The sequence below is a fragment of the Diplotaxodon limnothrissa genome, linkage group LG1, assembly GCF_057381915.1.
Source record: "Diplotaxodon limnothrissa isolate DT_005_m linkage group LG1, D_limnothrissa_male_GT1.1, whole genome shotgun sequence".
Taxonomy (NCBI): Eukaryota; Metazoa; Chordata; class Actinopteri; order Cichliformes; family Cichlidae; genus Diplotaxodon; species Diplotaxodon limnothrissa.
Window position 1 is genome coordinate 18,674,521 of NC_140596.1, and position 27,000 is coordinate 18,701,520.

The 27,000-nt window shown below is 39.7% G+C and overlaps 1 protein-coding gene across 1 annotated transcript; it reads left to right on the forward strand.

Annotated features, from left to right (window-relative positions):
* Nucleotides 1-1,761: 1,761 nt before the first annotated feature.
* Nucleotides 1,762-14,082, forward strand: kif7 (kinesin family member 7). Its single transcript, XM_085354366.1, has 20 exons — nt 1,762-1,807; nt 4,193-4,565; nt 4,761-4,958; nt 5,073-5,472; nt 5,563-5,910; nt 6,910-7,102; nt 7,216-7,380; nt 7,578-7,736; nt 7,857-7,996; nt 8,153-8,259; nt 8,799-8,939; nt 9,025-9,230; nt 9,388-9,585; nt 10,224-10,349; nt 10,468-10,644; nt 10,724-10,939; nt 11,157-11,363; nt 12,813-13,011; nt 13,156-13,317; nt 13,509-14,082. The coding sequence occupies exons 2-20, from the start codon at nt 4,235-4,237 to the stop codon at nt 13,901-13,903; spliced, it is 4,068 nt and encodes a 1,355-aa protein (XP_085210492.1). The 5' UTR covers nt 1,762-1,807; nt 4,193-4,234; the 3' UTR covers nt 13,904-14,082.
* The last annotated feature ends 12,918 nt before the right edge of the window (nt 14,083-27,000 follow it).

Sequence of the window (27,000 nt, forward strand, 5' to 3'; positions counted from 1 at the left end):
TAGGATTACTGTTAGGAATACTATTACTATTCTCTTTCAAAAAGCAAGTTTATTGTTAAACCTACACTGTGAGACTTTGCAAAGAAAATGTACCTTTTCAAAATATGATGCAACACTGCCCTCTGTTCACAAATTAGACATACTGCACCCTCAACTCTTTTTAAAAGTGGCCATAAACCATATCTGTTTAAACAGTTATTGGTTATCGGTTTGGAATTTACTAAGATTTTAACAGATTGCAAGAGAGAGAGAAAGGCCAAACTTCATGTGCAATAGGATCCAGACACACATTTATTTGTTTACTGTGCTTGTGGCTTTTCATCACCATTTGTAATCATTGTGGCTATGATTATTAGCATCACTATTGTTTTTAGATACATCATTTAAAAAACTAGCCTCTTTGAGAGTTGGAGCTCTTTTTTAAGAAGGGCCTGTATAGAGAGAATACAAAAATAATAGCAAATAAAACATTAGGAAAAGTATAATGCATAATGTTTCAACAAAATCAGAGAATGTAATAGTTTTGTAGCACATTTTCTTGTGGGCATTTAAACCCAGTTTTTCAGTGAGAGTAAGAGCTACAGCTACCATTAGACTGTCCTGCGAAAGGGCATTGTAAATAAGCCTGTTATATTTAAATATAACATGGGAGCCGTGGAAAGTGGGCAATTTTTGAAGAACTTTAAATATAGCCCAACATTTCATTCAACATCATATCATGTATAGCCTACATTTCAAGTCTTGTTACATCTGAACTGACCTGCTCACATAATGTGATTGGTGGATGATCACCAGCACACATAAACATCAAATTTGATCTTTTGTTTTTCTGTTTGTTGCTTGGGAATTCATAGTTTTCAGTGTCCATTCATTCATTTTATTATAGTCCATAAGCTGTTTACTTTAGTTTTCTTCCACTAAACAGTTCTCTGGCCTCAACCTTTAATTTTCTCAAACATAATGTAAGTTGCATTTACTGAAGACACAACCTAAGATTATCCTTTCAGCAAAAATGAGACAGGGGAAAACAGAAAAGTACTGCTTTAATGTCAGTTATGGTCCAAACAAGGCTGGCCATGTGGTGAGAATGAACCATGGAATAAATATCACTGTAAAATTCTAAACTTTCATTTTTGATAAAGCATAGTTAGGGATGCACCAGGTGCCCCTGAGTTCGCCCTTAGCTACACTAGGTGATTATTACACACCACTCTGCTTTCAATCCCTAGTTATTATTACTCTCAAGCTCTCTTCTACAGTATGTTTTGCCCTGTCTTTCTCTCTTACCTGAGCCTGCACAAAGATTTTTCCTGTCAAAGGTGAGTCCTACCATCGCCAAGTACTTGCTCAGAGGGTTAAATGTGATTGTTGGGGGCTCTCTCTGTATTACTGTAGGGTATATATAAATATATAAAGCGCCTGCTGTTTTGACTTGGCTCTATAAAAAATAAAAGTGAATTTAAAAAAACAGCTTTCGTGATTTGACTAGTTGCATTTACACATGTGGTTTTCGTGCAGATAACAGAAATTTCTCTCAGCTCCCATAAATTATTTTACAATCCAGGATCCAAAACAAAACAAAACCGTAATGATTAAAGTGCCTTTTATACTAAATCACGTGTGCTGTGACCTGCTGAGATGTTGTCGCCTCTCAGCCAAGATGCTTTGCTGCTGCAGATCAAACCCAGGCCACGGTTTCGTGCTCCTCCCCTGGGCTGCCCGTGGACTGCCCCTCAGCTTCCATTCTTCCCCAAAAAAGCTCTCCAGAGTTACTCTGAACCCGTGGTACAACTCCTGCTGCATTAAAGTAAGTCGTGAAAAATGTTTAGTGGTTACGAAAACTGTCAATGTACGCCGTTTAACGTTACGCATTTCTAACGGGCCGAGCTAGTTCGCGCGTTATCAGCTTTTATCCACCCTCATCCTCAAGTTTTTGATGTTGTTGTTTAGACTGTCAGCTAACTTTAGCTTAGCTGAAGTGAATCTGGACAACAAGCAGCCTCACGAACTTATGAACTTTAGGAAGCAGCGTGAAAATGAAACAGTCCTAAAATAAAGCCGACATTTTTCTCATTAATAGAGGTAGTACATTTTTGTGTTTTCTTCTTCTTTTGTTTTTTGTAACCCTGTACAACAGCGAGCTAGCGTTACCCTGCTAACTTGGGAAATACAAGTTAGCAGCGCTGTGATTACTTCTGGATGTGAACTATAACTTTTTTTTCTTTACTCGATACAAAGCTGGTTTGTCTGCGTGAAAAAGCGATAACTTAACTAATGAAGTCGGTGATGAAACGCTACCCTTGGGTTAAAACGCAGTAACGTAACAGTACTTGACCAAAAAATAAGAAAAGATTATTCACAACGCGACACCCGCTATTTTAAACTGTTGAAGACTTTAACTGTGTCATATAACTACTGTGTCGTTAGTGCAGAGCTGTAATTAACCAGTAAATAGGGGAAGTAAATAGGCTCAGACTAATCCAAGTAATAATAAAGCATCCTTGAAGGGGTTTAATGTGAAATTGTAAACGTTTATTTTGAATAAGATCTTGGTACAGGTATATATTTTTAGTAACACTATAACTTTGGGAGAGATAAGCTGTGTTAAAAAGCCTCGAAATCAAAACTTATTTTATACTGCATGCATCTAAAAAAGATTGTGAGTTATTTCATCTAAAATGTTGTTGTTTGTTTCCTTACTGTAGTTTCAGGGAGTGTACATTTACATGAATAGAATATGAATGATAATCATAAACATTCACACAGCAGCTTTTCCTGCAGATGTTTGTTTTTGTTTATTTCATGTTTGCACCCAGGTCAGCATTTCTTAATGATCAACTCAGAAGCTGTATGCCTTTGTCTAAAATGGTAAATTGTGTGATACTTATATAGTCCCATTTCTACTCAGTTTTGAGAACTCAGAGTACTTGCTGTTACAAGTATCAAACTATAACACACATTAACACACATTCATACAGTGCTTTTATCTAATTTCACACATACACACAGACTCACATTCCAGTTGGTGCATCAGGGGCAACCCGGGGTTCAGTATCTTGCTCAGTGTTACTTTGACACATAGCCAAGAAGAGCCAGGGTTGACCAAAAGACCTGTGTCCAAAAGACCTTTGACTGAAGGGTAAAGTTGGCTAAACTAAAAGAGAAGTGGGTTTGCAGTTAAATATCCTAGCTCTAGGTGAGTCGACATTACCACATACAGTACAGTGGTGTTGTCACTTTTTATAGAGTTTACCTTATAAGAACTTTGTTGTGCATGGATCTCCTTTCATTTTTGTTTTGTTTTTTAAATAACTGTAATAACATTATTTTATTTTATCTTTTTATAGAACACATATCTTATCAATGTTCTTCAGCAGTAAGTACAGTATTGTGAAAAACCTTTTACAGGACTACATCCAGGAAAGGTGTTGTGTAGTTGATGGTTAGTAGCAGCCAGGTACTGCTAATCAGGTGACTTTGATTAATTGGGCATCAGCATGTGCCTTTATCCTGGTGTTTGTGCAGAAGTTTTGGTAGTTTGCTGGTCTGGACCATTCAAGTGTGTCTTAACAAAAGGCCTCAATCTTTCCAGAAGTGGACATCGCAGCAAATGCACCCCAAGGTCAGATCATGCAATGCTCAGAGAAAATGCAAAAAAACTAAGAAAACAAAACAAGAACTACAGCACATGGCAACACCGCGTAGGTTTGCAAAGTTGCATCTTATTCTTGATTCACATGTGAGATTATCTGTCAGACAGATCAAACTTGGCCCAAATTCAGTCATGCAACAGGACAGTGATCCCAAGCGCAGCAGCAAATCTACAACAGAAAATAAAATAATCAAGGTGCTGCAGTGGCCCAGTTAAAGTCCAGACATTAAACAGACTAAAAGCTGTAGAACAACTTTAAGAGCTGTGCATGAATGAAAGCTGGCAAACCTCAGTAAACTGTAGCAATGTTGTGAGGAAAAGTGGGCCACAAAGACTGATAAAGTCGTACAGAAAACGATTACGTTAAGTTATTGCTGCTAAAAGTGGTTCTACAAGCTACTCAGTCATGGGTGCACTTATTTTTTCCCATCTTATCATGCCATCAATCGCATCCTCATTTATTACCTTGTACCATATTCATAAATGTGACATGAGATGTTCATCAAATATTTGTCAATAAATGATTTTTGTTTTCTTTAGGCGTCCAAAGATGATCAATACATAACAGAGAGGAGAGAAGAAATGTCTCCCAAACTGCCTGCTGGCCAGGGCAGAGGGGAGTATTCTGCAGTGCAGGTGGCTGTCCGAGTACGTCCGCTGCTGCCTAAAGAGCTTCTGCACTGCCATGAGAGCTGTATCACTGTGGATCCTGAGCTGTGTAGGGTTACTCTGGGTCATGACCGACACTTTCTTTGCGACTTTGTATTTGAGGAAACTTGCAGTCAGGAGGAGATTTATTCTGCGTCTGTTCAGCCGCTCATAGATGCCTTCTTTCAAGGTTTCAATGCTACAGTGTTTGCCTATGGACAGACAGGATCAGGCAAGACTTACACCATTGGGGAAGCTAATATTTGTAAGTTTTTCTTTTTTGTCTTTTAGAATTTTTTTTACTTCAAAATATTAGTAAAATCTTTGGTTTCAACAAAGCATGCATGGCACACACTTTAAAAATACAAGCTATGCTATTTTGCAGTTTTTTTATTGGATTGAAAAAATTAGCTGAACAGAATCAGATTTTCCATTTTTTAAAAATTAACTGTAATTTTAGGTTCCTTTAGTGATGAGGAGCAGGGCATCATCCCCAGGGCCGTTGCAGATATCTTCAAGCTGCTCGATGAAAATGACCTCACAGACTTCTCTGTTCGAGTCTCCTATCTGGAGATTTACAAAGAGGATTTCAAGGACTTGCTGGAAGTTGAGACTGCCAGCAAGGACATCCACATCCGGGAGGATAAGGGCAATATTGGTGAGGAATAAAGAGTCTTAAATGTTTCTAAGCATGTTTTTGAGTAGTCAATGCAGAAATGTTTTCATTTAAAAAGTATTTGTTGATGTATTTAATTGCATTTTGACTTCGTAGTTTTGTGCGGCGTAAAGGAGTGTGAAGTGGAGGGTCTTGATGAAGTGCTAAGTTTACTGGAGTCTGGAAACACAGCCAGGCACACTGGTGCAACCCAGATGAATCCCAACTCCAGCAGGTCTCACACCATTTTTACTGTGTACATGGACCAACGACGAGGAAGCTCTCGCCTTTATGGGACTGCTGGAAGTTCTGGACCACAAATGTTGTCTTCCAAGTTTCACTTTGTTGACCTGGCAGGATCAGAGCGCATTTTAAGGACAGGAAACACTGGAGAGAGACTAAAGGAGAGTATCCAGATTAACAGCGGTCTTTTAGCTCTAGGAAATGTTATCGGGGCACTGGGGGACCCCAAGAGGAAAGGCTCTCACATACCATACAGAGATTCTAAAATTACAAGGTAAGTTATAATAAGTTGATCTGGACTTAAGCATATCAATCTAACTAAACATTAATACCTGATCATTTTATTTTTCCTTCTTTCAACTAGGATACTCAAAGATTCTTTAGGAGGAAATTCAAAAACGCTGATGATTGCTTGCATCAGTCCATCTTCTTCTGATTTTGATGAGAGCCTGAACACACTAAACTATGCCACAAGGGCAAGAAACATTCAGAACCGTGCTACAGTCAACTGCAAACGTGAGCCAGATCGCGTGGAAGGGCTCGAGCAGCAAATCAAGGCGCTTCGCAGAGCCCTCGAAAACCGCCAGCGTTCAGAGACCCGCATAATCTCTCACGCCGAACCCAATAGGAGACCTCGACTTGGAGAGGGAGAAATAAGCAAACTGCAAGTCCAGAGCGCTCACTATAGGACCTGCACAGACACTGCTTACAGGTTAAAGAGCATTTATCGATGGGTTTGATTTAGTCTGCGTTATTTAACCTGTGCTGTAAGATTTGGACACTCTGTTTAACCTACCAGAAAAACGTACACATTGGTTGACAGCTGCTTTGTGAATTAATCCTCATCTACATCTTTAGAGAGAGAAAAGTTTGATATATGTATATATCATACAATTTAAAAAGCCAGTGCAAACACAACACTGTTTGGTTTATTTTATAATTACGTAATAATTTATTTTATTTTTTTTAATATTGGAAAACAATGAAAGTGTCCAATCAGCCAAAGTCTTAATATGTGACGCAGGATGGGAATAGCCAGCCAAAGATGCAGACTGAGAATCTCAGCTACCAACATAAAAAAACAAGCAATAGCAGAATCAGGAACAACTGAACTTTTTAGTATTTCCAGTGTTTGTCTTACATTCACTTTCTGCAGATATCTCTCAAAACTGTGTCAGAAAATGCATGTTTGAACAGTTTCTGAGGCATAAACAGTATCTTATGCACTATTTTGCCCCGTATTGTCATCTAGCAAAACTCAACCATGATAAGAAAAAACGGTCTCACACTCCTAGGGACTGCAACCCAGTGCTGGCGACTGTTGTCTTTAGCCTGTGGTGATAATGCTGTATGGATTTTGTTCGTTAAAACAGTTTTTTTTTGTTATTTATAAATGTGTTGAAAATAAGCATTTTTCCATTTGCGTTTTAACTAAACAATAATAATTCTGAGAATGCAAGTAAAATTTGTAGAAATTTGTCATGCAAACTGTTTGTTGCATGACAGAGAATAAATTAAAAGTTAAAATTTGGGACTTTAGCGTGGTTTTCACATAAGGTAACTTGTTTAAAACTATTTAAAACCCAGTCATCTGCGTATTTTATTCTAAATCATAATTTTTGATGTTTCTCTGATACAAAAATGTAGAAGAGATAAGTGAAATCAATGGCTATACAAACATTTGAATGTCTGTGCTGCTGGTGGATGACAGGTTGCTGCGGGAGCTGCAGAGTGAAGGGGCTCTGACTGCTGAACAAAGTCTGAGAGTGAAGGAGTGGCTTTGTTCTGTGGAGGAAGAGAGAAGTGGGCTGACCACGGCTTCCGGTCCAGACAGCGGTATTGAGAACAGCTCCACTGAGGACAGTGCTGGCCTGAGGAGGGGCAGGCCTTCTGTAAGAAACCAGGTCTGTCCCTTTCACTCTAAAATAATTACTAAATCACTAGTAATTATTTTTAAAGAGTAACGTTTTGAACAAAAACATAGGACACGTATTACTAACTATGAATTACTCCTTAGGACACCGCTGTGGAGGAGAGGTGGAGCCATGACCATGACAGTGATAAAGATGGAGAGAAAGAAGATGCTATTGCACACCTTCAGTCACAGATCCAGCGGTTAGAGAGGGAGAACACAGACTTTCTAGCAGCTCTGGAAGATGCTATGGAGCAGTACAAGCAGCAGGTTAGACAAAGTTTATCTCCTATATTGTTTTTCTGTTGGAGCAGTGACTCACACTTTTGATTTTTTTTAATTGTCATCACAAAGTTAATCCTACTGACCCGCACCCGAGCTGTGTCAACACTTAATACACTGATGTTTCAGGTCATATCTGATCTTAGTGATGTGATACTGATTTTATTGTCCTCTTATTGTCTCAGAGTGATAAGCTGCAGGAGCAGCAGGACCTGATAGCAGATCTACAGTGTCAGCTCTCTACTGCAGGACTGATGGGCCTGGGTCTTAACATGAGGCTGCGGCCGCACACTGCCCCCATGGGCTCCATGCAGCACAGCCAGAATGGAGGCACCCACAGACAGGTAACCAGCCATTAAAAAAAAGAAATAGAAAATCCATATTAAGATGCATTAAGAGTACAATTTATTCTTTTGTTTTATAGTTTTCATACCTCTACATCTGTGTGTTTTGTGTGATTGCAGGTCAGTCCAGTGGGATACATTGGTAATGGGCCTTGCACTGATCAGGATGGGAAACTGTATGAGGAGCAGGAGATCCCAGGTGGAGTGGAAACGCATTACAGGGAAAAAGAGGGCAGTCATTCTGGACAAGAGAGGTCAAAGTATGTTGTTTCTTCTGAATCTAAATTGAGTTTCAATTTTTTTTTAAAGTTGCTAAACAACTGTCTGGGCAATCATGTCAATCAACCATTCACTCAAAGTGTCATTGTGTTACGCCTCTGCTCATGGTATTTGTGACTTGTGCGTTATTCTGTCAGGCAGGTGAATCTGACCTGGACCAAGTGGGACATGCAGTCAGGGGGATTACCAGCTGCTGGCAAAGGGCTGGAGCCAGACCAGCACCCCTGTTTAGCTAGAAAAGCATGTAAGTCTAACAACTTGCTCACTACCAAGATTACCAGATGCTCAGAAATAATTTAATGGAGCGTTGAGCGGGATGTTGAAAGTATTGTCAGGATTTCTTTTTTGTACTATATTTGCCTTGACTAGTGGAACATTTCTTAAATCAGAAATCAAGTTTAAGTCATGCAGTGTCATACAGTCAGAAACACTCTGTTACAAACACGATCAGTTATGATCCAGTTTTAAGTCCTTTTGCTTATTTTTCTGTGTTTTCTGCAGACTGCGTATCCAGTCTCTGTGCGGCATGCACAGAAAATGAATTAAGTAAATTGCAGGGACACTAACATCACGTGGAAAGATTAATTCTGTACTTTATTGTGGTTACATGTTCAACCAGTGGTTACCGCAGACTTCTAAAACTGATTGTTATTCTTCTGTTGCCTCTTTTCTGTTTCTATATTACACTCCACTCGTGCTTGAGTTGAGTCAAAGCTGTGTCTCCTTCCTAATTGTACCACCATCCTATCAACCTTGTGTGTTCACTTTCAAATTTCTCTGTAGCCAACTCCAGCAGTGGGGAAAGTCTAAAAAGCTTTGAAGGTGTTTCAGAGTGGGGACTTCTTCAGGCACAGCAGAAGATCAGGGAGTTCTCTGTCACCATTCGCATGAAAGAAGAACTCATTAAGGAACTTGTCAAAACAGGTAGCAATTAAAATTTTGGCTTTATCCTTTTCACAGAAAATATTCTCTTGTGTGTTTTTTCTGAATCAGTTGTTTGCCTTTTAAGGTAAGGATGCTCAGGCTCTGAACAAGCAGTACAGCCATAAGATCACAGCTCTGGAGGGGGAAGCTGTGCAAGCTCGGCAGGAGCTGCAGGAGGCCCAGCGGCAGCTGCAGGACCTAGAGAGGCAAGAGAGAGAGATCAGCATCACAGACAAGACCAGAGCACAGGAATGTCGCAGGAAGATAGCTGCTGCTCAGAGCAAAGTTCAGGTTTGTGTTCATGTGACGCCAAGTTCGGAGTGATGTTGTTGTTTTGTGTCAGTGAGATGCTGCTTTTTAAAACTGTGTTCTTAATGATTTCCTTTCCTGATTTTTAAACATGACCTGTAAACTTCTAAAAGTGAAAATATTTCTGGTTAAACATTAGGTACTAAGTCAGCGTCAGAGGGATACTGCCCGTCTCGCCAACCTCCCTGCCCAGAGTGAGCGCCGTGTGTTAGAGCTGGAGAGAAGCGTCCAGTCTATGAGACAGCAGCAGGAGCAGCTGCAAAAGCGGCTGCGTCAGGAAAGTCAGCAGAAGCGTCGTCTGGAGAACGAAATGCAGCAGAGAACTCACAGAGTCAAGGTACCACTGAGTGGCTTTGTTGTTTGTAACTAAGCAAAGTTTAATTGAAAAATATTAGTCTGTGCGACAGATGGCACTGCAGTTTCAGTTAAGGCTGGGTAATTAATCCAATTTTATGTCAGTTATGATTTTTTTTCCAACAAACACGAAACCAAAAAAAATCTAGATTAAACGCCTTTGAATTCATTTTCACTAAAAAGCTGTCGTTTGTTTCTTGAGTTATAAATCAAGCACCTCTTTCCTTTGCAGCTTAAACTCACTCAGTGTTTAGTGCAGCTCAAGCCAAGAGAGAGCAAATGGGGCTCACTTTACCCCCAGGCTACACTCGCAGACATCCCACAGTGGTGGTAGGGTGGCGTGGACTGGTGGTTGCCCTTGCGAGAAAGGCTTTAGAGTCAAAAACGTCTCATCTTAGGGTCTAACTCTCCTACAGGACAAACGTCTGTCCTCTGTCACCTCCATTTAAATACTTTTTACTCAGCAGCCTTAGAATGAGTATAGAATCTGTCTTTTGGGGGGCAATGATGAGCAAATTAGCTTAACTGGTAATTGGAGCCGAATGCAGTTCTTGCAGTTCTTCCTGTTCTTGCAGTGCGATGTGTGAAAATGTGACTTTCATGTTATTTACACCATACCAGGAACTTGAAATAAAGAATGAGCAGCAGCAGAAGATCCTGAAGATAAAGACCGAAGCGATTGCAGCTTTCCAGAGGCAGAGACGCAGCGGCAGCAACGGCTCTGTCATCTCATTAGAAGAGCAGCAGGTGCAGCAAGAGCTGAGATGCAGTAGTAGTGTATACACGTAAAGCACCTAGAAATACTACTACTGTCTGTTATTGTGCTTTTATGTGTCCTTTTGTGTCTCAACTTGCCTGTGAGCAGAAAATTGAGGATCAAAAGCGCTGGCTGGATGAGGAGATGGAACGGATACTAGAACAGAGGAGAGGATTGGAAGATCTGGAGGGAGAGCTGACGAAAAGAGAGGAAATCCTGGCCAAGAAAGAAGCATTGCTACAGGAACGCAGCGGATTGGAAACCAAGAGGCTCCGCTCCAGTCAGGTATTAACATAAACAATTCAGCTTATTAGCACAGAGGACTTGCAGATACTGAGTCCTGTTTTATTCATCTTTCCTCCAGGCCCTAAGTAAAGATCTAATGACACTCACCGGGCGCATTGAATTACTCGAGGAAGAGTTGAGTGAGAGGAATGGTCTCCTTCGCAGTAGTAGTGCTCAAGACTCCCAACAGATCCGGCAAGAGATCTCCAACCTACGTCAAGAGAAAGATTCACTGCTTAAACAGCGAGTTGAGCTGGACGATAAACTGCGGCAGGGTAGCCTGCTCTCACCAGAGGTCAGATATTACTCTGAGGTTCAAGCTCTTTTATCTGATTTCAATTATCAGCACTCTTTAGATTAATATTTTGCTGTACAGAACACATGTACTGAATACAGTCACAATAACAGCCTAATTATCAAGAATCTGGAAAGCACTAGTTTCAAACTGAAAATGAATTCTACATCGTATTCAAATCTTCATTAAGGACATCTGTTCACTCTGATGTTACCAGGAGGAGCGAACGCTTTTCCAGCTGGACGAGGCAATTGAGGCTCTGGATGCAGCGATTGAGTATAAGAATGAAGCCATCACTCAAAGACAGAGACAGCTTCGGGTTTCTGCCAGTATGCTCTCCCAGTGGGAGATGAATCTCATGGCCAAGCTCAGTTACCTGTCTGCCTCTGAGACCAGAGCTCTGCTGTGCAAGTACTTCGACAAGGTATGTGAAACAGAATAAAAAATGTTCTGAATAAACAGACCCACACAAATTTTAGTCATTTTTAGGGGGTAGAATAAACCTTAAGATGATAAAAAAGAGAGAACTGTGCCCATGTAAGCACCTCAGTCTGATTAGTTTGTGGCTGTGCTCTTCCTTAGTATGCCCTCTCCCTCACATTTAATGTGCCCATGCCTGCCTTGACAGAAACGCCCGGTGATGCATTCTACTTCCCTTTCGACAAATCAGCAGTTACAAAGCTGAAATGTGTCTTTGTGTTGAGATTTTTAAGAGAAACTCTTAGAGAATTAAGAGCAACACATATCCAATATTGATGCCTGTTTCCAGAGAGTTGATTTTATGCGCCAAAGAAAAGGTAGCCAATGAGGATGGTGATTGTAGGACATACACTCAACAGAAACATTACGAGACATACCTTGCTAGCACTCGATTGGGCCCCTTTTTACCTTCAGAAATGCGTTAATTCTTCAACAAGGTGCTGGAAACATTCCTCTAAGATTTTGGTTCATATTGACATGATAGCATCACAGGTCACACCACATCTGTGAGTGTCTACATCCCAAAGGTGCTCTGTTGACTGTGGGGGCTATTTGAGTACTGTGAACTCACTGTCATGTCCAAGTAAGCAGTTTGAGATGATTTGAATTTTGTGACATGGAGTGTCATCCTTCTGGAAGCAACCATCAGAAGATGGGCACACTGTGGTCATAAAGGGGTTGGTTAGTAACAAAACACCGTTACAGCACCATCCACCACCAGCCTGAACCGTTGATACAAGACAGGATGGATCCATGTTTTCCTGATGTTTATGTCAAATCTGACCCTACCTAATGTGACAGCAGAAATCAAGACTCATCACCAGGCAATGTTTTTCCAGTCATCTATTGTCCAGTTTTGGTGAGCCGTGTTTATTGCAGTCTCAGTTTCCTGTTGTTCACTGAGAGGAGTGGCACCCAGGCTGCTTCAGGGTTCAGTATGTACCCATAACTTGATTGTAATGAGTGGTTTTTTGAGTCACTCTTCCTTCCTATAAGCTTGAAACAATCTGGTCATTTACCAACATCCACAAGGTGTTTTCATCCAGAGAACTGTCGCTCCCTGGATATATTCTTTTTCTGACCATTTTCTGTAAACTCTAAAATTGGTTGTGTAGATCAGCAGCAACATTCAGTCCAGCCCAGCTGCCACCAACAGCCATTCAAGGTCACTTAAATCACCATTTCCCCCCCACCTTTTTTCTGATGCTCAGTTTGAACTTCTGCAAGTTGTCTTGGCCATATCTACATGCACAATGCTTGGAGTTGCTGCCATGTTTAGATATATTTATGTTAACAACCATTTGAGCAGGTGCACCTTGCACATGTGACTCTGGACTGCGTCTGGACTCACCAGTTGTAGGCTTATGAGTGTTTGTGTGCACATTTCCTGCAGGTGGTATCTCTGCGTGAAGAAGAGCGTAAGCTGCAACTTGCCCTAGCTGAGCTGGAAATGCAACTAGATGAGCAGCAGAGGCTGGTGCAGTGGCTGGAAAATGCACTCGATCGCACACAACTCGACACAGATCGCCGGCTTACACAACAGCAGAAGGAACATGAGAGGAGTGTGCAGCTCTTACTGCAGCAGTGTCGAGGTGAGACTAACATAAACCAGTCACGCTATACTGCAGACTAAGTCTCACACACTGAACATATGTAAGGCTCAAAGGTAGAGTATAAGTTAAAGTGGCAGATGGTGTTTCCGTTAATATACTGTGTACGTTTTATCATCCCAACAGAACAAATGGACGAGGGTCTGTTAGGGCGGCAGCGGCAGTATGAGGGATGGATCCTCAACCTCAGCAGGGAACTGAACCATTACAAAGCGGCTAATGTGGAACTAAACAACAAACTGAGGGAACTCTGTGGGTCATCCACGCAGCCAAAAGAGCATCCTAAAGGTGCAAAAGTGTTTATTTTTAGTGTGTGATTGCGATGTCATTCTGCGGGACTAGGAACAAGATGCCTTTAGTTCAAATTTTCCTTCTGTTTTGTAACTTTTGGAGTTTTCCAGTCGAATTTAGTGATTTTTACCGTTAAAAATAATGTATTCCTGCATTAGTAAATATCCTTATAACATACTGTCTTTCAGTCGTGCCATCTGATGGTAAACCTGCGAACGCTGGCAGCATGGAAAAGCTTCCCCGTTGCCCCGAAGACAGCTCAGGAGGCAGTGGGGCAGGGCAGCTGGACAGACCTTCCAAGTCTAGGGAGGAAATGCGGGAGCTGGTGAACACCCCTCTCCCGTCCACGTGGAGGCGCTCTTCTCTCCCAACGGAGGAACCTGCCATCATGGAGGAGCTGTGGCTTCAGGTGGCCAGTGATGGCCCTGTTAAACGTGTAGGTCAAACTGCTGTGGGGTCTTGGAGTGGGCCAACATCCCTGCCTGTGGTTAAATCTCGCCGGGAGTCCCGTCGCTCCAGCCTCAACATTGGACCACTGACCTCAAACAATGCATTAATAGATGTGCGAAAGAATCCTGTCTGAAAGTAAATGTAACATGTAATTCGCATGTATTTTTGCTCTGTGGTCGCTGAAAGGTTTTATTGCTTTGTCAGTCTTTTAGCTTTTTTTATGTGAATTTTGTACTTTAAATAATGAACACCCACTGATTTTGATACAAAGCACTTTCCACTAAGTTTTTCATGTCATACAGATGGTAGGTATGTGGTCTAACAATATGGCTCATTTCATCCCTACAAAACGAGATTCTGTCTTTCTCTGATGATGTAGTCTTTTGACTTTCTTGAATATTTTATATTAAAAGGTTTTTGCCTTCTATGCTCATGTTTCTTATTTTCTTTTGTACTGAATTCAAGTCCACAGATGTCAAACCTTGAATAAATTACCTCAGAGAAATAGTGCATTTTAAGTTTGAGTCAGGATTTAGAGTCCATCACAACACAGAAACAGCACTACTGAAGGTTATCACTGATCTTCCTATAGCCTCTGACAGGTGAAACATTTGATAACACTGACTACACCAATTACTATAGAGACAGGAACTATTATTAAAGAACGATTAAAGAAAAATGTTTGCAGCACAAGTCATGGAGTTCCACAGAGTTGTGTTCTGGGACTCATGCTTTTTATATTATATATGCTTCCCTTAGGAAATACAGTGATGTGTGATTTTTTACTTCTAAATTCTGATAAAGCTGAGGTTTTTGTGTTTTGACCTAGAAATCTCAGAAACATGTCTTACTTAGATGCAGTATCTGCTCTCCAGTAGCATTATGAAGAATCTTAGTCATTTTTGACCAGAGCATGTCCTTCAAGGTGTGCATTAAACAAAAAAGTAGAACTACATTCTTTCATCTGTGCAGCATACCTAAAATTAGAAACGTCCCATCACCAGTAAAGCAGAAAAACTTGTTTGTGTATTTTTAACTTCTAGGCTTGAATGTCACTGATCCCATTTGTTCTAAACACTCCTGCAACATATTTGTTGTATATCAGCTTCACTTCTGTGTTGAATCCAGGAATGAATTTAAAATGCATTCGCTGCTCGCAGATACTGGATTGTCTAATTGTTTGAGATTTATCTCTAATCTTGTAAATCTCGACCTTGCAGTATAAAGCACGCTGATGGGGCTTTTTTAAATGAATTTTTAGCAATTAAACTAAATTACATTGAATATGTGTAGCTGTACTTTAAGGACTTGTAAAACAATCATTTTGGAGTGACGTTTGCATGTTCTGAATGTTAAATTATTGGATGAATCTTAGCAAAGCTGATGTTGATAAGAGAAGAAAAATCATTTTATGTTTTAATTAGCATAATTTGCTGAGGACAAAGAAGCCAGATTCCAGGTAAAACTTTGCTTCATGGTTTTCAAAGATGCATTACACTGCATTATTATTATTATTATACACAGCCTAAAAGTGCACATCTGTTCACAATGAAAAATTACTCTTAAATACAAAGGTCTGAAGATCTGTGTCTTCAGGTGCCAAATCCCACCTGTAAGAGAAAAGGTACCACACTTTAGGGCAGTGGTTACATATTGTCATTCACAATATTCTCCCATTTCTCTCTTTCTCTACACTTTTTAATGAACACAATCTTTTTCTCTCTTCTGTTAGATACAGAGGAACACATGAAAGATAATGGAGACTATCTGGGACATGAGAGTTTGGATGGACACTAGAAGGCAGTATAACCTCAAATCTGAAATGTGGACTGAACATCTCTGTACTTTTTCAAGTCTCATCTCTGTGGACTGTTTTCCTCTCTGGGCTCAGAAACTGGTTCTTCGTAAAGTAATTGACTTCTGAGAGAGAGCAAAAAGAAAAAACACATTAGCATGTATGTGTTTGTGTTGTGTTGTGTTGCTGACTTTCGCAAGTCCAAAAGGAACAAGTAATCAATCAATGGAAAAGAGCCCAATGGAAAATCTGATGGAAAATCTGATCTACATCTAATTATTAATAATTAAAATTCAAATATTTAATCAAACATCAGATTCTTACTCATTCTAATTTCAAAAACAGGCATGATAGAGAAGGGGCAAGTGGTGGCTTGAAAATAACTATATTATATATGAAAAAATAAATAAATAAATAAATAAATAAATAAATAAATAGCCTTGTTTCAGGACACCATTAGCAAAAAGGTGTGTATCTGAGGAAAAGCTGGGGGGATTTTGTGTCCTCTTCTCATAAAAATAAGTAAATAAATAAAAATATTCAGCTGTAAATGTGAGTTGGTCCGAATGAGTTTGCGTTACATTTTTGTATTTTTGTGATGCGATAAGAAAACAATACGTGTTTCCTTTTCCCACCTTTGAAAAGCAGTGGAAAAGTAAGTAAAAGTAAGTAAGAGAGTAAGAGATCACATGATGGACGTGGGGTATTGCTTGTCTGCCACAGCGTTGTAGTTGATTTTGCTACCGCTGGGTGGCGTTAAAGTCAGAAACTGACTAGATCTGTATGATGGTTTTAATTAGTGGGGAGCCGTTGATAATATAGGGAAAAGAAAAAAGAAAAGCATGTGCCAACACCGGCTTCAAACGTGTCACAGATGATTTCCTGTTTTACTAACACATCTTTAAAAAAAATAACAATAATAGATGACTAACAACACCGACACCACCCAGGAGCGATATGGCTACAACAAGCTGAACGAGATAAGAAAACTAAACTTATGTAATAATAATAACAAAACATTGTAACTACTCTTTTTTTTTTTTTTACTTTAGCCAGCAACAACGTGCTCTCTGCTTCTTTTTCTTCTTTTTTAAGTTTTGTTTTGCTGGTTCGGTTTCCACTTCCACAGTTAAAAGAGCGCAACGGCGACGTGATGTCTTCGTGAGTTCTCCAAAAACACGCACACGCACAGAGAGAGAGTTTGCGATTGGTTATCGGCAACTTGCTGTCCGCGTGACGTCAGCAAAAGGAGGAGGAAGTATTGAGAAAAAAAGAGAGGAGGCGAGATGAGAGCACTGAAGTGTCTGTCAGGGGACACGTCGCAGCTTCAGGACCGCGGACTGACGATGCGCGCTTTTGGACGCTGTTGATGAAAAGCGTGTCGCTCCTCTGTCGGTCCCACGGAGATCACGGCACTGACCCGGGAACGTCCTGATCTCGGATACAAGCACACGGCACGACGAGGATGTCTCATCCACAGCCGTCTGCGCAGGCTCGGCAGATGGCGTGGGATTTATCGATCTGATCCACGCGCTCACCTGTTTGTCGAAGCGAGGCTGTACAGAAACTCATTTCCATGTTCTAAACATCTGGAGCCCGGATGATGCGACGCTGGCCGCCCCTCTTTGCCACATGTGGATGTTTTGGTCTCCACGAACGCAGGAGGCATCTCAAGAAGTGAGTATTGTGGTTAGGGTAGGCTTGACTAGTTTCCACAGATCATTCCACCTTCAACAAATGCGCCTCGATCTGAGGGCGCAGACTTGACATTTGACACATTTATGGTTATATTGTCGGCGTTTATTTAACGTGACATGCTCAAGTTCACCGTCAAACCCATGACCAATAGATAACGATGTGTGCTGGCTTCTATAACTAGTTTGCAAGAGAACAACATTAAAATGGTACATGAGTAACCCAGTTACCTGTGCCTTAACTCATATAACAAGGGCAAAACATTAGTTGTGACAGAGAAGCAGTGTTTATGCAGGCCAGAAGCCTTTCACACACCGTCCAGGCCACTGAAGGCAATTTGACTCATACAGTGATATATATATTTTTAATTTATGAACCCCCCCCCCCCCCCCCCCCCCCCCAAAAAAAACACACTATGAAACCTGCTATTGCCTTTTTAATATTTTAAATTATATACACATATATACAAGTGTTAATATTTGTGTGCGTTAGAAAATGACGCACGTCTTGTCGGTGCATCTATTTCCCAATTAAAAATATTGACGTCAGACGTACAGGGGAAAAACGTGAGGTCATCACGAGGTTGATTTGAGTCAAATATTTAACAAAATAATTTTGAAATAGATATAAATATATGACAGGGTGCTCTTGCATTGTGACCAAAGATGTAGTGGCACCATTAGAATACCGATAATAACAATACCCATCATATATAGCTGTAAAAATAACCGAAAGGCAGATACTACTACTACTACTACTACTACTACTACTAATAATAATAATAATGTCTAGCATACATGTTTGATAGATTCCTAAGGTGTTGCTGTGGAAGATGGGCTTTAATGAAACGTTAAAGCAGTGGAGTTTGATGAATTCTGATGATCTGGGTTTGTTTGCAAAGTGTGAGAAGGAGCACAGAATCCACAAACAGTCACACAGGCTACACAGCTGTGAAGTTGCACCTTAAAGCACAACAGGAACAGCTACTGTGCAGTTTGTCACCCCACATCTATTTTTCATGTGTATTTTGGTGCTTAGGCTCTAGAATTGGAGTATCATCTCGGTGACTGACAGACCGGTGAGATATTAAAATGGTTTAATTAGTTTTGGGGAAGTTATGGAGATTTGGGATTGACATATCTGATTTAAAAACATTAAAAACAAAAACAGAAATCATCATTCGATGGTGTTGAAGTGAAACCTGAAGCTAAACTTGCATAAATACCAAATCATTTTCTTTGTTCCCAGAAAGCCTCGGACTTACCTTTTGCTGTTGTCGCTAATGACGGAGCCTGTTCCTGTCTTTGGTTATCTAGCTGTATGAGTGATAATCATGCATCATAAAGCTAGATAACCGAAAGTAGGAATGACCTCCAAATCCTCAGCCTCTTGTTTATGAGATTAAGAAAAAAAGAAGAAGAAAAGAAAGAAAAACTCCAAAAGGAGGACATGTTGTCTTTTCAGGTAGGTTATGTGTGTGTATTAGGTTTAATAATACACAGATTCTTTATGAAAATGCATACAGTAAGGTTTTACTTATTGACTATTCTTCAGTCAAAAGTGCCTCTTCCTTCCTATTTGTGAGAAAAAGACTGGCACAATGAACACATTGTCTTAGGTTTTAGAAAATGGTTGTGAAAATGTTGGGTAAATATTTTATCAGTAAACTGAAAAAGCTTTTTTCAAAATAAGGTGTTTTTGCTGCACCTGTCCACAACAGTTATCAGCCTCATGATCAAATACACAGAATCCCAGAAATTAAAGCATTTCTTCTAATAAATTCTAACACTGAACTTTTCTGAAGGTTGCTTTAATGAAGTGATCCGGGAATAATAAGCTCACGGGGTCACTTAAATATTTCTGAAAGTAGAAAGAATTTACAAGGGGCCTTTGTTGTACATGAATGAATGATTTTTCCTACCACAGACTTCCTTTAGAAACACACTGATGACATTTCTTTGTATAACAGAAGAATTTGGCCTCATGTTGTCAAATTTAAAACACTATTTTTACCTCATGTTAATGTTTATGTTACTGTGATTGAAACCTTAAGTAAGCATAATGAGACTGTTGAGATACAAGTCGTGCTTTTTGTCTTGAAAAAAATGCTATTACATTTAAATGTTTTCATTTTTAAAGCTGAATGCAGTTTAGCTTTAAAAATTAGAAAATTGATATTATTTTGCCTTGACTCTGTTCAGCAGACTGTGTATTTTACTTATCACAGTATAAACCAACAATAAATTCCCAGATTCCTTAAATTGGTCAGAACAGTTAAGATCCAGGAGAGAAATCACAAGTGTTAGCTTATGTCTTTCCAAGGATTAGCACCCATGTATTTGTGTCAAAAGGTTATATTTTTAAAAGCACGGTTATAATAAAGGGATTTCACTAAATGAGAGGCCTCCTTCTCAAATTTAAGTACGTGGGGATGTTTGTATTTTGGGAGTCATCTAGACGGAGGTTCAATGCTGCGTTTAAAATGGATGTGTAGCAGAAAGTATAGCCGCATTAATGTGGTCCATCATCAGCCGTCCGTCAGATACAAATCACTGCCGTCTTTACGCCTTCCTGTCTTAACTGTCACCTCCGGTGTGCTCTCACTTAACAGAGATGTAGCAAATCACTGAGGTCACGTTTCTGTGGCCTTTTGAAGGTCGTTCTGTGAGTCACTGCACTTCTAACTGCTGCTGTAATTGAACAGAGCGGGAGAAAGTCATTGAGTCAGTGGCTGAAAAAAAACCTCATGACATTTGATTATATTAAAGCTGAGAGGGAACCTGCATCTCTGTGACTCTGCAGGTGGTGAAACAAGTAAAACAAGTAAAAATTCCTACAATTGTCCCAAGTTTACCGAAGCAAAGCACAAAGGAGAAAAATGCTTCTCAAAAGCTAAAACCTTAATGTAAGTAACAGCACCGTGTTATTGTGTGCAACATTTTCTAAACTTTTGACATTTTAAGGTTATTGAAGCAGTTTAGAGTGACTACCTGTTACCTGTTTATGCCTAATTCTTTTCCCATAAAAGCTAGTCAGCAAAAAAAGTTTGAAATGAAATTTAAAAAATTTATTTGTAATTTCCTTTTTTTCAGTATTGAGTTTATTTGTTAGGCCTCCTTTAAAAACAAATCATTCACTTAAAATACAAAAAAAATACAAGTAAACTATAAATAATATTTTTTAAATGAAAGTAAAAATGCAGAATGTTAGCTTATATTTCCTCTTTTTTTTTCTTTTTTTTTTTTTTTTTTAGCTCAATAGTAATCATTTTAAATTCAAATAGAGATCAGCTGCTTAATGACATCTGCAAGTAGAAAATTAGAAACCAAAACGCCAGGTATGGCAAACGTCTTGTTTTGGTAAAACTCCTTTAGACCATTAATAACGGATGCATTAATTATTATGGGTTTTTTTTTTGTTTGCTTGTTTAATTATTTTTGGTGTAAAAGACAAAAACATGCAGTTGTGACCTGGAAAACGAAACACTGATTTACGTTTTTGTTATTTCAAAAAGAATGATTATTTGTAAAGGAATCAAGTTTTTAAATTAACCTTTGCCCCCTTTTATTTAAAAAAAAAAAAAGGATACAGCTGAAGGGTTAATATGCATTTACACTTACATCCTTTTTCGACATACACGTTTCGTTTTTTCCTCCACCTTTAAACCTTTTTATTTTTAAACCTTCCTTCTTCTAACTCGCTGTATTCAAACATGTTTAAATGCTTCCTCCAGCCTTCCGTTTCCTGCCGTGATGCTGATGAACGGAAAGAGATTAACGTTAGGCCCAGGTTTAAGTCGAGGTCTGTCAGTGGGCTGAACTGCGTCCGGTGACCTACATAAGATTTAATAGTTAGACTATGAAAAAAGGAAATCAGTCTTGGCAATTAGATTTTTTTTTATGTAGTACTTAGAAAATATATTTTACTTTTATTTTTTTTTTTTAAAGGAGAATAAACCGTGCACCCAATAACCCACCTTACAGCTCCCTGTTGGATCACGGCATGCATGAAGACCCTGACTGTAATATAAAGAAAACAATCACGCATTTCTAGCAGATAATGAATAGGACGCAGACAAGCTCTGCATATTAACATAATTGCATCAAAACTGGGTGTAAAAGCGAGTAGGCCCATTTAAAGGCACAGCACCACCTACGAGCTCCACCCAGCAATGCAAAGACAGAGCGATTCTGAACACGTTAATATAATTTTATGCTTACATTTAATATAAAGATTGTTTTATTGTCCTAAATATTTTTGAAGTTGTAGTAAATAATAATAATAATAATAACAATAATAATAATTAGATTAGATAAAAGTTCAGCTAAATTTTTATTGTGCCTAGATGCTGAGAAAATGCTATTTTAGATTATTTTAGATTTAAAAAATTGTCTTTCAGATTCTTGCTGGCTGGCAGTCCTCCATGTGCTTCTTAGTTTTTTCTATAGTTTTTTTTTCTCTGTCATGCCAAAATACTGGTTTTAATAGCCAGAGGCTGTGGCTTGAACAAGTAAAAGGGGAACTGTCCCTTTATTACATGTTGTAATTAGACATTCAACTGGAAGGGTTGGGGGTGAGGGCAAAGCTGGGTAATTATAAATGCTGACACACTGGAATACTGCGTGACTAGCAACACACAGCACACGCTTTAAATCCTCATTATCAGCTTTTCAAGAAGCATTCAGCTCTCTAATTTCTATGTCTGGATCTTTGTTTAAATTTTAAATTCATACAGTAAGGTTACGCTGGGTTTAATGTGCTTTGGGTCCAGAAAACAGCTAAACATCTGGAAGGGCAAGGAATTGTGACTGCATCTTTGATTATTTACCTGCTGCCATTCTGCACAATAACTGTATAGTGAATTCAAAAATATTTCTCGTATAAAAAAGTCATTCCTGAAATGTATTTTATTGGAAAAGTGCTGTTTGACTGCACTCAGGGGTATAATGGATAAACACAAAAGGCTTTAATGTGCACCCGTGCACATGTACATACAAACACAGTGCAGTCTGCATGTCGGTGGTGGACAGTGCAGCTGCAGGAGACCTGTTGGCCTGTTGGTAAACAGTGACCAGGCTCCACATTATAATTCTGATCCTGCCTTCTCTCCACAATGGCTGCTTTGTGAAAGGAGTATTTCACAAAGGTCCACCACTTCTTTTTTTTTGTCCCCCTCCCAACATTGTATATTTGAGAGGCTGCTGCAGTAAACCCTGTGGTGGGAACAACAGTCAAGACTAGACAGTGGCAGATGCTTGCATTAGCACAGCAGCCATAACAGTGTCTCTGGTAGAAGTTGTCCTTTTGTCTTCCTGCCTCTTTATGTCTGACACTGACTTTCATGCTGTGAGCATATAATTAATGCACTGTCTTACGCCTGAACTATTGCGAATCACAAACTGAATTGTGAATGTGGTCATGTGTCATGAGTCTTAATTTTCCAAAGAACGATTAAGAAAAATCTTGCCTAACATGCCTTAACAAGCAGCACATGACACACTACAAATATCCCAGCAAAAACCCAAAATCTTAGCAGTAACGGAAAGATTGCAACGATTCATTGCAGAAATGTATAAACTGGCAGCAAAACAGCAAACGAAGACGACACAGAGATACAAATGAGAGAAACATACTGGACAACTGGAAAGACAGTCTGAGCTGGCCCATTTAGTTTGTCTTTGAGGGCTTTGATGATCAGTTTATTGGTTGATCAGTTTATGTTGCCATGTGTCAAATTCAATACTCGAAAACAACGCACAGATTAGACTCTGGTTAGCTCTGTCTGGGTGAGCTGTGCTTGCTTGAGAAGTGAAGAGTAGTGAAGGATAGCAGTGAGAGTGAAGCTTTCATTCTCATGGCTCACATTAGAGAAACCTTCATTTGTGTTTTGCTCTCACCAGAGCAAAGTTTTACACAGTAGAACTTTTTTTAATAGGGGAATGAGCCTGATCCGAATGAGTCAAAGTCTCATACCTCAGTACCTGTGTAGTACCTGTGTATAGTAAGGATGATGATGAGGTCTCCTGAAGGCAGGACATTGTCCTTTTTACATCTCTGCAGCCCCCATTCCTCCCACAAGGATACTGCAGCTGCGATCCAGTCTTAATCTGGGGATAAACACGATTATCCTGCTATGGCTTGTTCTTGGCTTTGTAACAGCGACAGGGGACCTTTCACAGCTCGCCTTTTTCCCATGGTCGAGTGGGTCTGAGCAGCTAAGACCCCTGATGTGGACCAGTCGTCGTTTATCAGCTGTAGGCAAGCAATCAACCCCGCGCTGACTCTAAGGGAGCAAAAGACTGAAAAGGTTAGAGAGCTGCAGCTCCTCATAGAAGATCCTGATCTCTGACATGCACGCAGCTTTATAATTAGCAGAATCAAAATGTGTTTTTCAGCTTGTTATGTTAACTAAATAATTAAATGTCCATATTCATACATGTAGTAATATAGGGAAGAAAAAGGCAATGTTTTAAATAAATAATGTGTTATTTTTTCTCCCAATATTAGATCTCTATTATTAATGTAACTGTAACAGGGATTCATTTATAGGCACGAGTCCCTATTTTATTCTAACATGTACATTATTTTATTTATTTTATTTTATTTTATAAGAGGCCAACGTGTAGTACTATAATTGCAAATGACCAATTCATAATGTAATTTATGCACCAATCATATTATAATCATTACAAAAATGAAAACCCTGTCTTCCTCCCAATTAAACATTTATCTATTTGTGAGTTAAAATGCATACACAGTATGTAATTTGACCATATCAAAGGACAAAATCTCTCAGGAGTGGATTTTGCATTCTCTTCCCGCCAGTCGTCATTTGGCTGTCAGTCAAGTTCAAGTTCACAGGGGTAGGAACGTCTGGACTCTTCATTCACTCCTCTCATTCCTCTCCTGGACTCCCTCCTTCTCCCTGCTCCCATGCTCTGCGTTGACTGCATGGCATTACTATGACACAGAGGCTGTGGCGTTGTTATGGCAGCAGGCTGGATGGCCTGGGTATGTGCTGGTGAAAAAGACAGCCTGTCAGAGACAGAGAGAGAGGGAGAGGAAGAGAGAGACTCAGGATACCCCCCTCAACAGCTGGGCACAATCACCCCCCTTCCAGCCTCCAGCCGCCCCCTCCAGCCTTTCAAACACCACCCAGACCCTGGGAACACTGAGAATTTCACATTCATCATTCATCACACACTCCCTGCACACCCCTCTCAACCTTCTTCCACTTTTTCTCCCCAACCAAATCCTAACTCTGTTACCCATCAATTCATCCATCCAATATTTAAAATACTCCTTTAAAATACTACCCACACTTAGAGAGATGCCTGCCCCACGACACAGGTGTACTGTGGGATCAAGTAAGGAATTTCAGATTTTAAAAAATGGTAAATCAAATGCAAAAATTGAAGATGATACTTGAGCGTATTTTTACACTCAGTCATGCAGTGTGTGTGTGTGTCTGTGTGTGTGGGAGAACAAGGGAGAGATTTTGTTGAGGTCTCATTCAACTTTGAGCATGAAAGGCTGATCATTTGCATAAACTGCATGCTGTCTGAGGGGTTTGGGGGTGGCAGCCATACAGAGAAAAGATATAAGAGAACATAAAAAAAGAGCACAATCCTGCATTGTGGGGCTGCAGGAAGAAAGAGGAGGTTTGAATAAGAGAGAGGGTGAAAATTGGCAGAGAAAGGACTTTACCATGTCTCCCAGTGGGATTAAATTGTCCAGGAGCCTCTTTATATATAATAATTTGGTGAATCTGGCAGCAGCATGGCCACAGGGCTGAATTCAGTCTGATCCTACACCGCGCCTGAACTTCATTTGAAAGGAGTTACCAATATGCTGAGATGATGCAACCAGTTAAAGAATAAAGTAAATGTTTAGAGCAGTTCACAAAAAAAAATCATACAGCGGTTTTTTAAAAATATTCAATTTATTTTTTGTATATTAAATTACAGCTGATGTCGTTTGTCCTCTTTTTTTTCTTTCTGTTTTTTCCCCTCAGATGAGGACCAAAATGGTACCAGAGTCATCAAGCTGTGGAGGATCAGGGGTCACTGTGAGGAATCCCGTCTCCGCTACTGGACTCAAAGTTTTCTATCCCCACATGCGAGCAGAGCTGTGCAAACAGATCTCACTTCAAGCAGATTACAAATAAAATTGCTCTGCGAACAAAACAAAAATGTTCTCACACTCTTTGCAGAAGATTCGTGCTTTTTCTTATTTTAGAAAATAAGCTAAAATGTGTATAATTTTTATTTTTTTGTTTATTTATTTAAATGTAAATTTGTCCCTGAAAGTTATTACTACAATCATATTGTATTCAGGTCTTTGTATTTCGTCATTTTAATGACTTACTCATAAATTAACCCAATAAACGTGTAATGTAAAATTTCTGTACGTCGACAGTGTATTAATGCATCTTTTTGGAGTAACGCTTTTAAACTGTATCTCAGCAAAGTGACTGAAACCTATTTATTTAATAAAAATGTAATTTAAAAAAACAGAAATGAGATGGCTCTGTCATTATTACTAAAATCTGAGCCAAACTGAGCCAAAATCTTCACAAAGGCCGTTTCGGTCAGCACCTTGGACAGAGGCAGACTGCAACGAGCGCTCCACGCTTGGAGGGTGAAGAATGAAAGACGATTATTTATTTTATTTTATTTTAGTTTGTTTTTTTTTAAACAGGTGAATTATGACAAATTTGAAACAAAGATGGCATGATATATACTCTACGACAAGCTTAAAATTAGCTTCCTGCCCCTGCTGTTGATTCGATCGTAAAGTAAAACAGGTCAAATAAATGTAATTCGATCCAGCTGTTGATGACAGCGTAAGGCAGACTTCAGCATGTTGCCCTTCCTCTAGTTGCTGCTTTTCTGGAGATCAACCCGACCCCAGTTCCCGAGAACTTGTCTGCTGCTGGAAAGCGGGTCGTGACCCTTTACTCTCCTGGGACACAACTTGACCCGACACAACCCGTCGGACACGTGCGCTTTCCTCGATCCACGACACGACTTCATGGTTGGTGAAGTTTGCGTCATTCCTCTTGGAAGAAAGAAAGAAAGCAAGCATCGGTGTCCACCTGATACCACTGAATGGGAACATCCACGCTGTACACATTTGCAGTCCACTTCTTTATTTGTAAGTCCTGCAATGCCCGACTCTTAAGTTTAAACACACCTCATTTTAAATGCAGACAGCACTGCCTTCAGTTCTCCTCCTTTCATGTTGTGCACAGAGTAACAGTACATTTATGCTGCACTGTATGCGTGAGTGATGCGTGTGTGAGACCCAGCTGACGTGAGGATGAGGAGCAGGCTGCAGGTGTTCCCTCTCATGGCACTCAGTGTGTGTTCATTCATTCATACATTCATTCTGCTTAGATATTCTAGTAGTTGGCACATGTAGATAGATGGACATGGTTTGTTTTTGTTAGAAGACACTGGAAATCATATCACTAAAGCTGAGAAATTAACTTTCATACCTTGCTATCAAGAAGAAAGCAAACATTTTATTATATTTATTATGACATTTCCATCCATTACACAGATTTTAAACTAAAGTCTGGGTGATAGGTGACACTTTCACTCTTTCCAGTAGTTTATCAGCATTTTCACAGGAAGAGAGATGTTTAAAGTGAACTCAGATGTAGTTGTACTTCCTCACACAGCTGTGGTCCCAGCTTGTGTCTGTGGAGGGCTGCAGATGATTGTCCAGTCATTTAT

Coding starts and splice junctions, on each gene's coding strand:
- kif7 (XM_085354366.1), top strand. CDS start 4,235: ATGTCTCCCAAACTGCCTGCTGGCCAGGGCAGAGGGGAGTATTCTGCA. Junction 10,645..10,723: donor AGAGGCTCCGCTCCAGTCAG/GTATTAACATAA, acceptor TCTTTCCTCCAG/GCCCTAAGTAAAGATCTAAT. Junction 13,318..13,508: donor GCCAAAAGAGCATCCTAAAG/GTGCAAAAGTGT, acceptor ACTGTCTTTCAG/TCGTGCCATCTGATGGTAAA.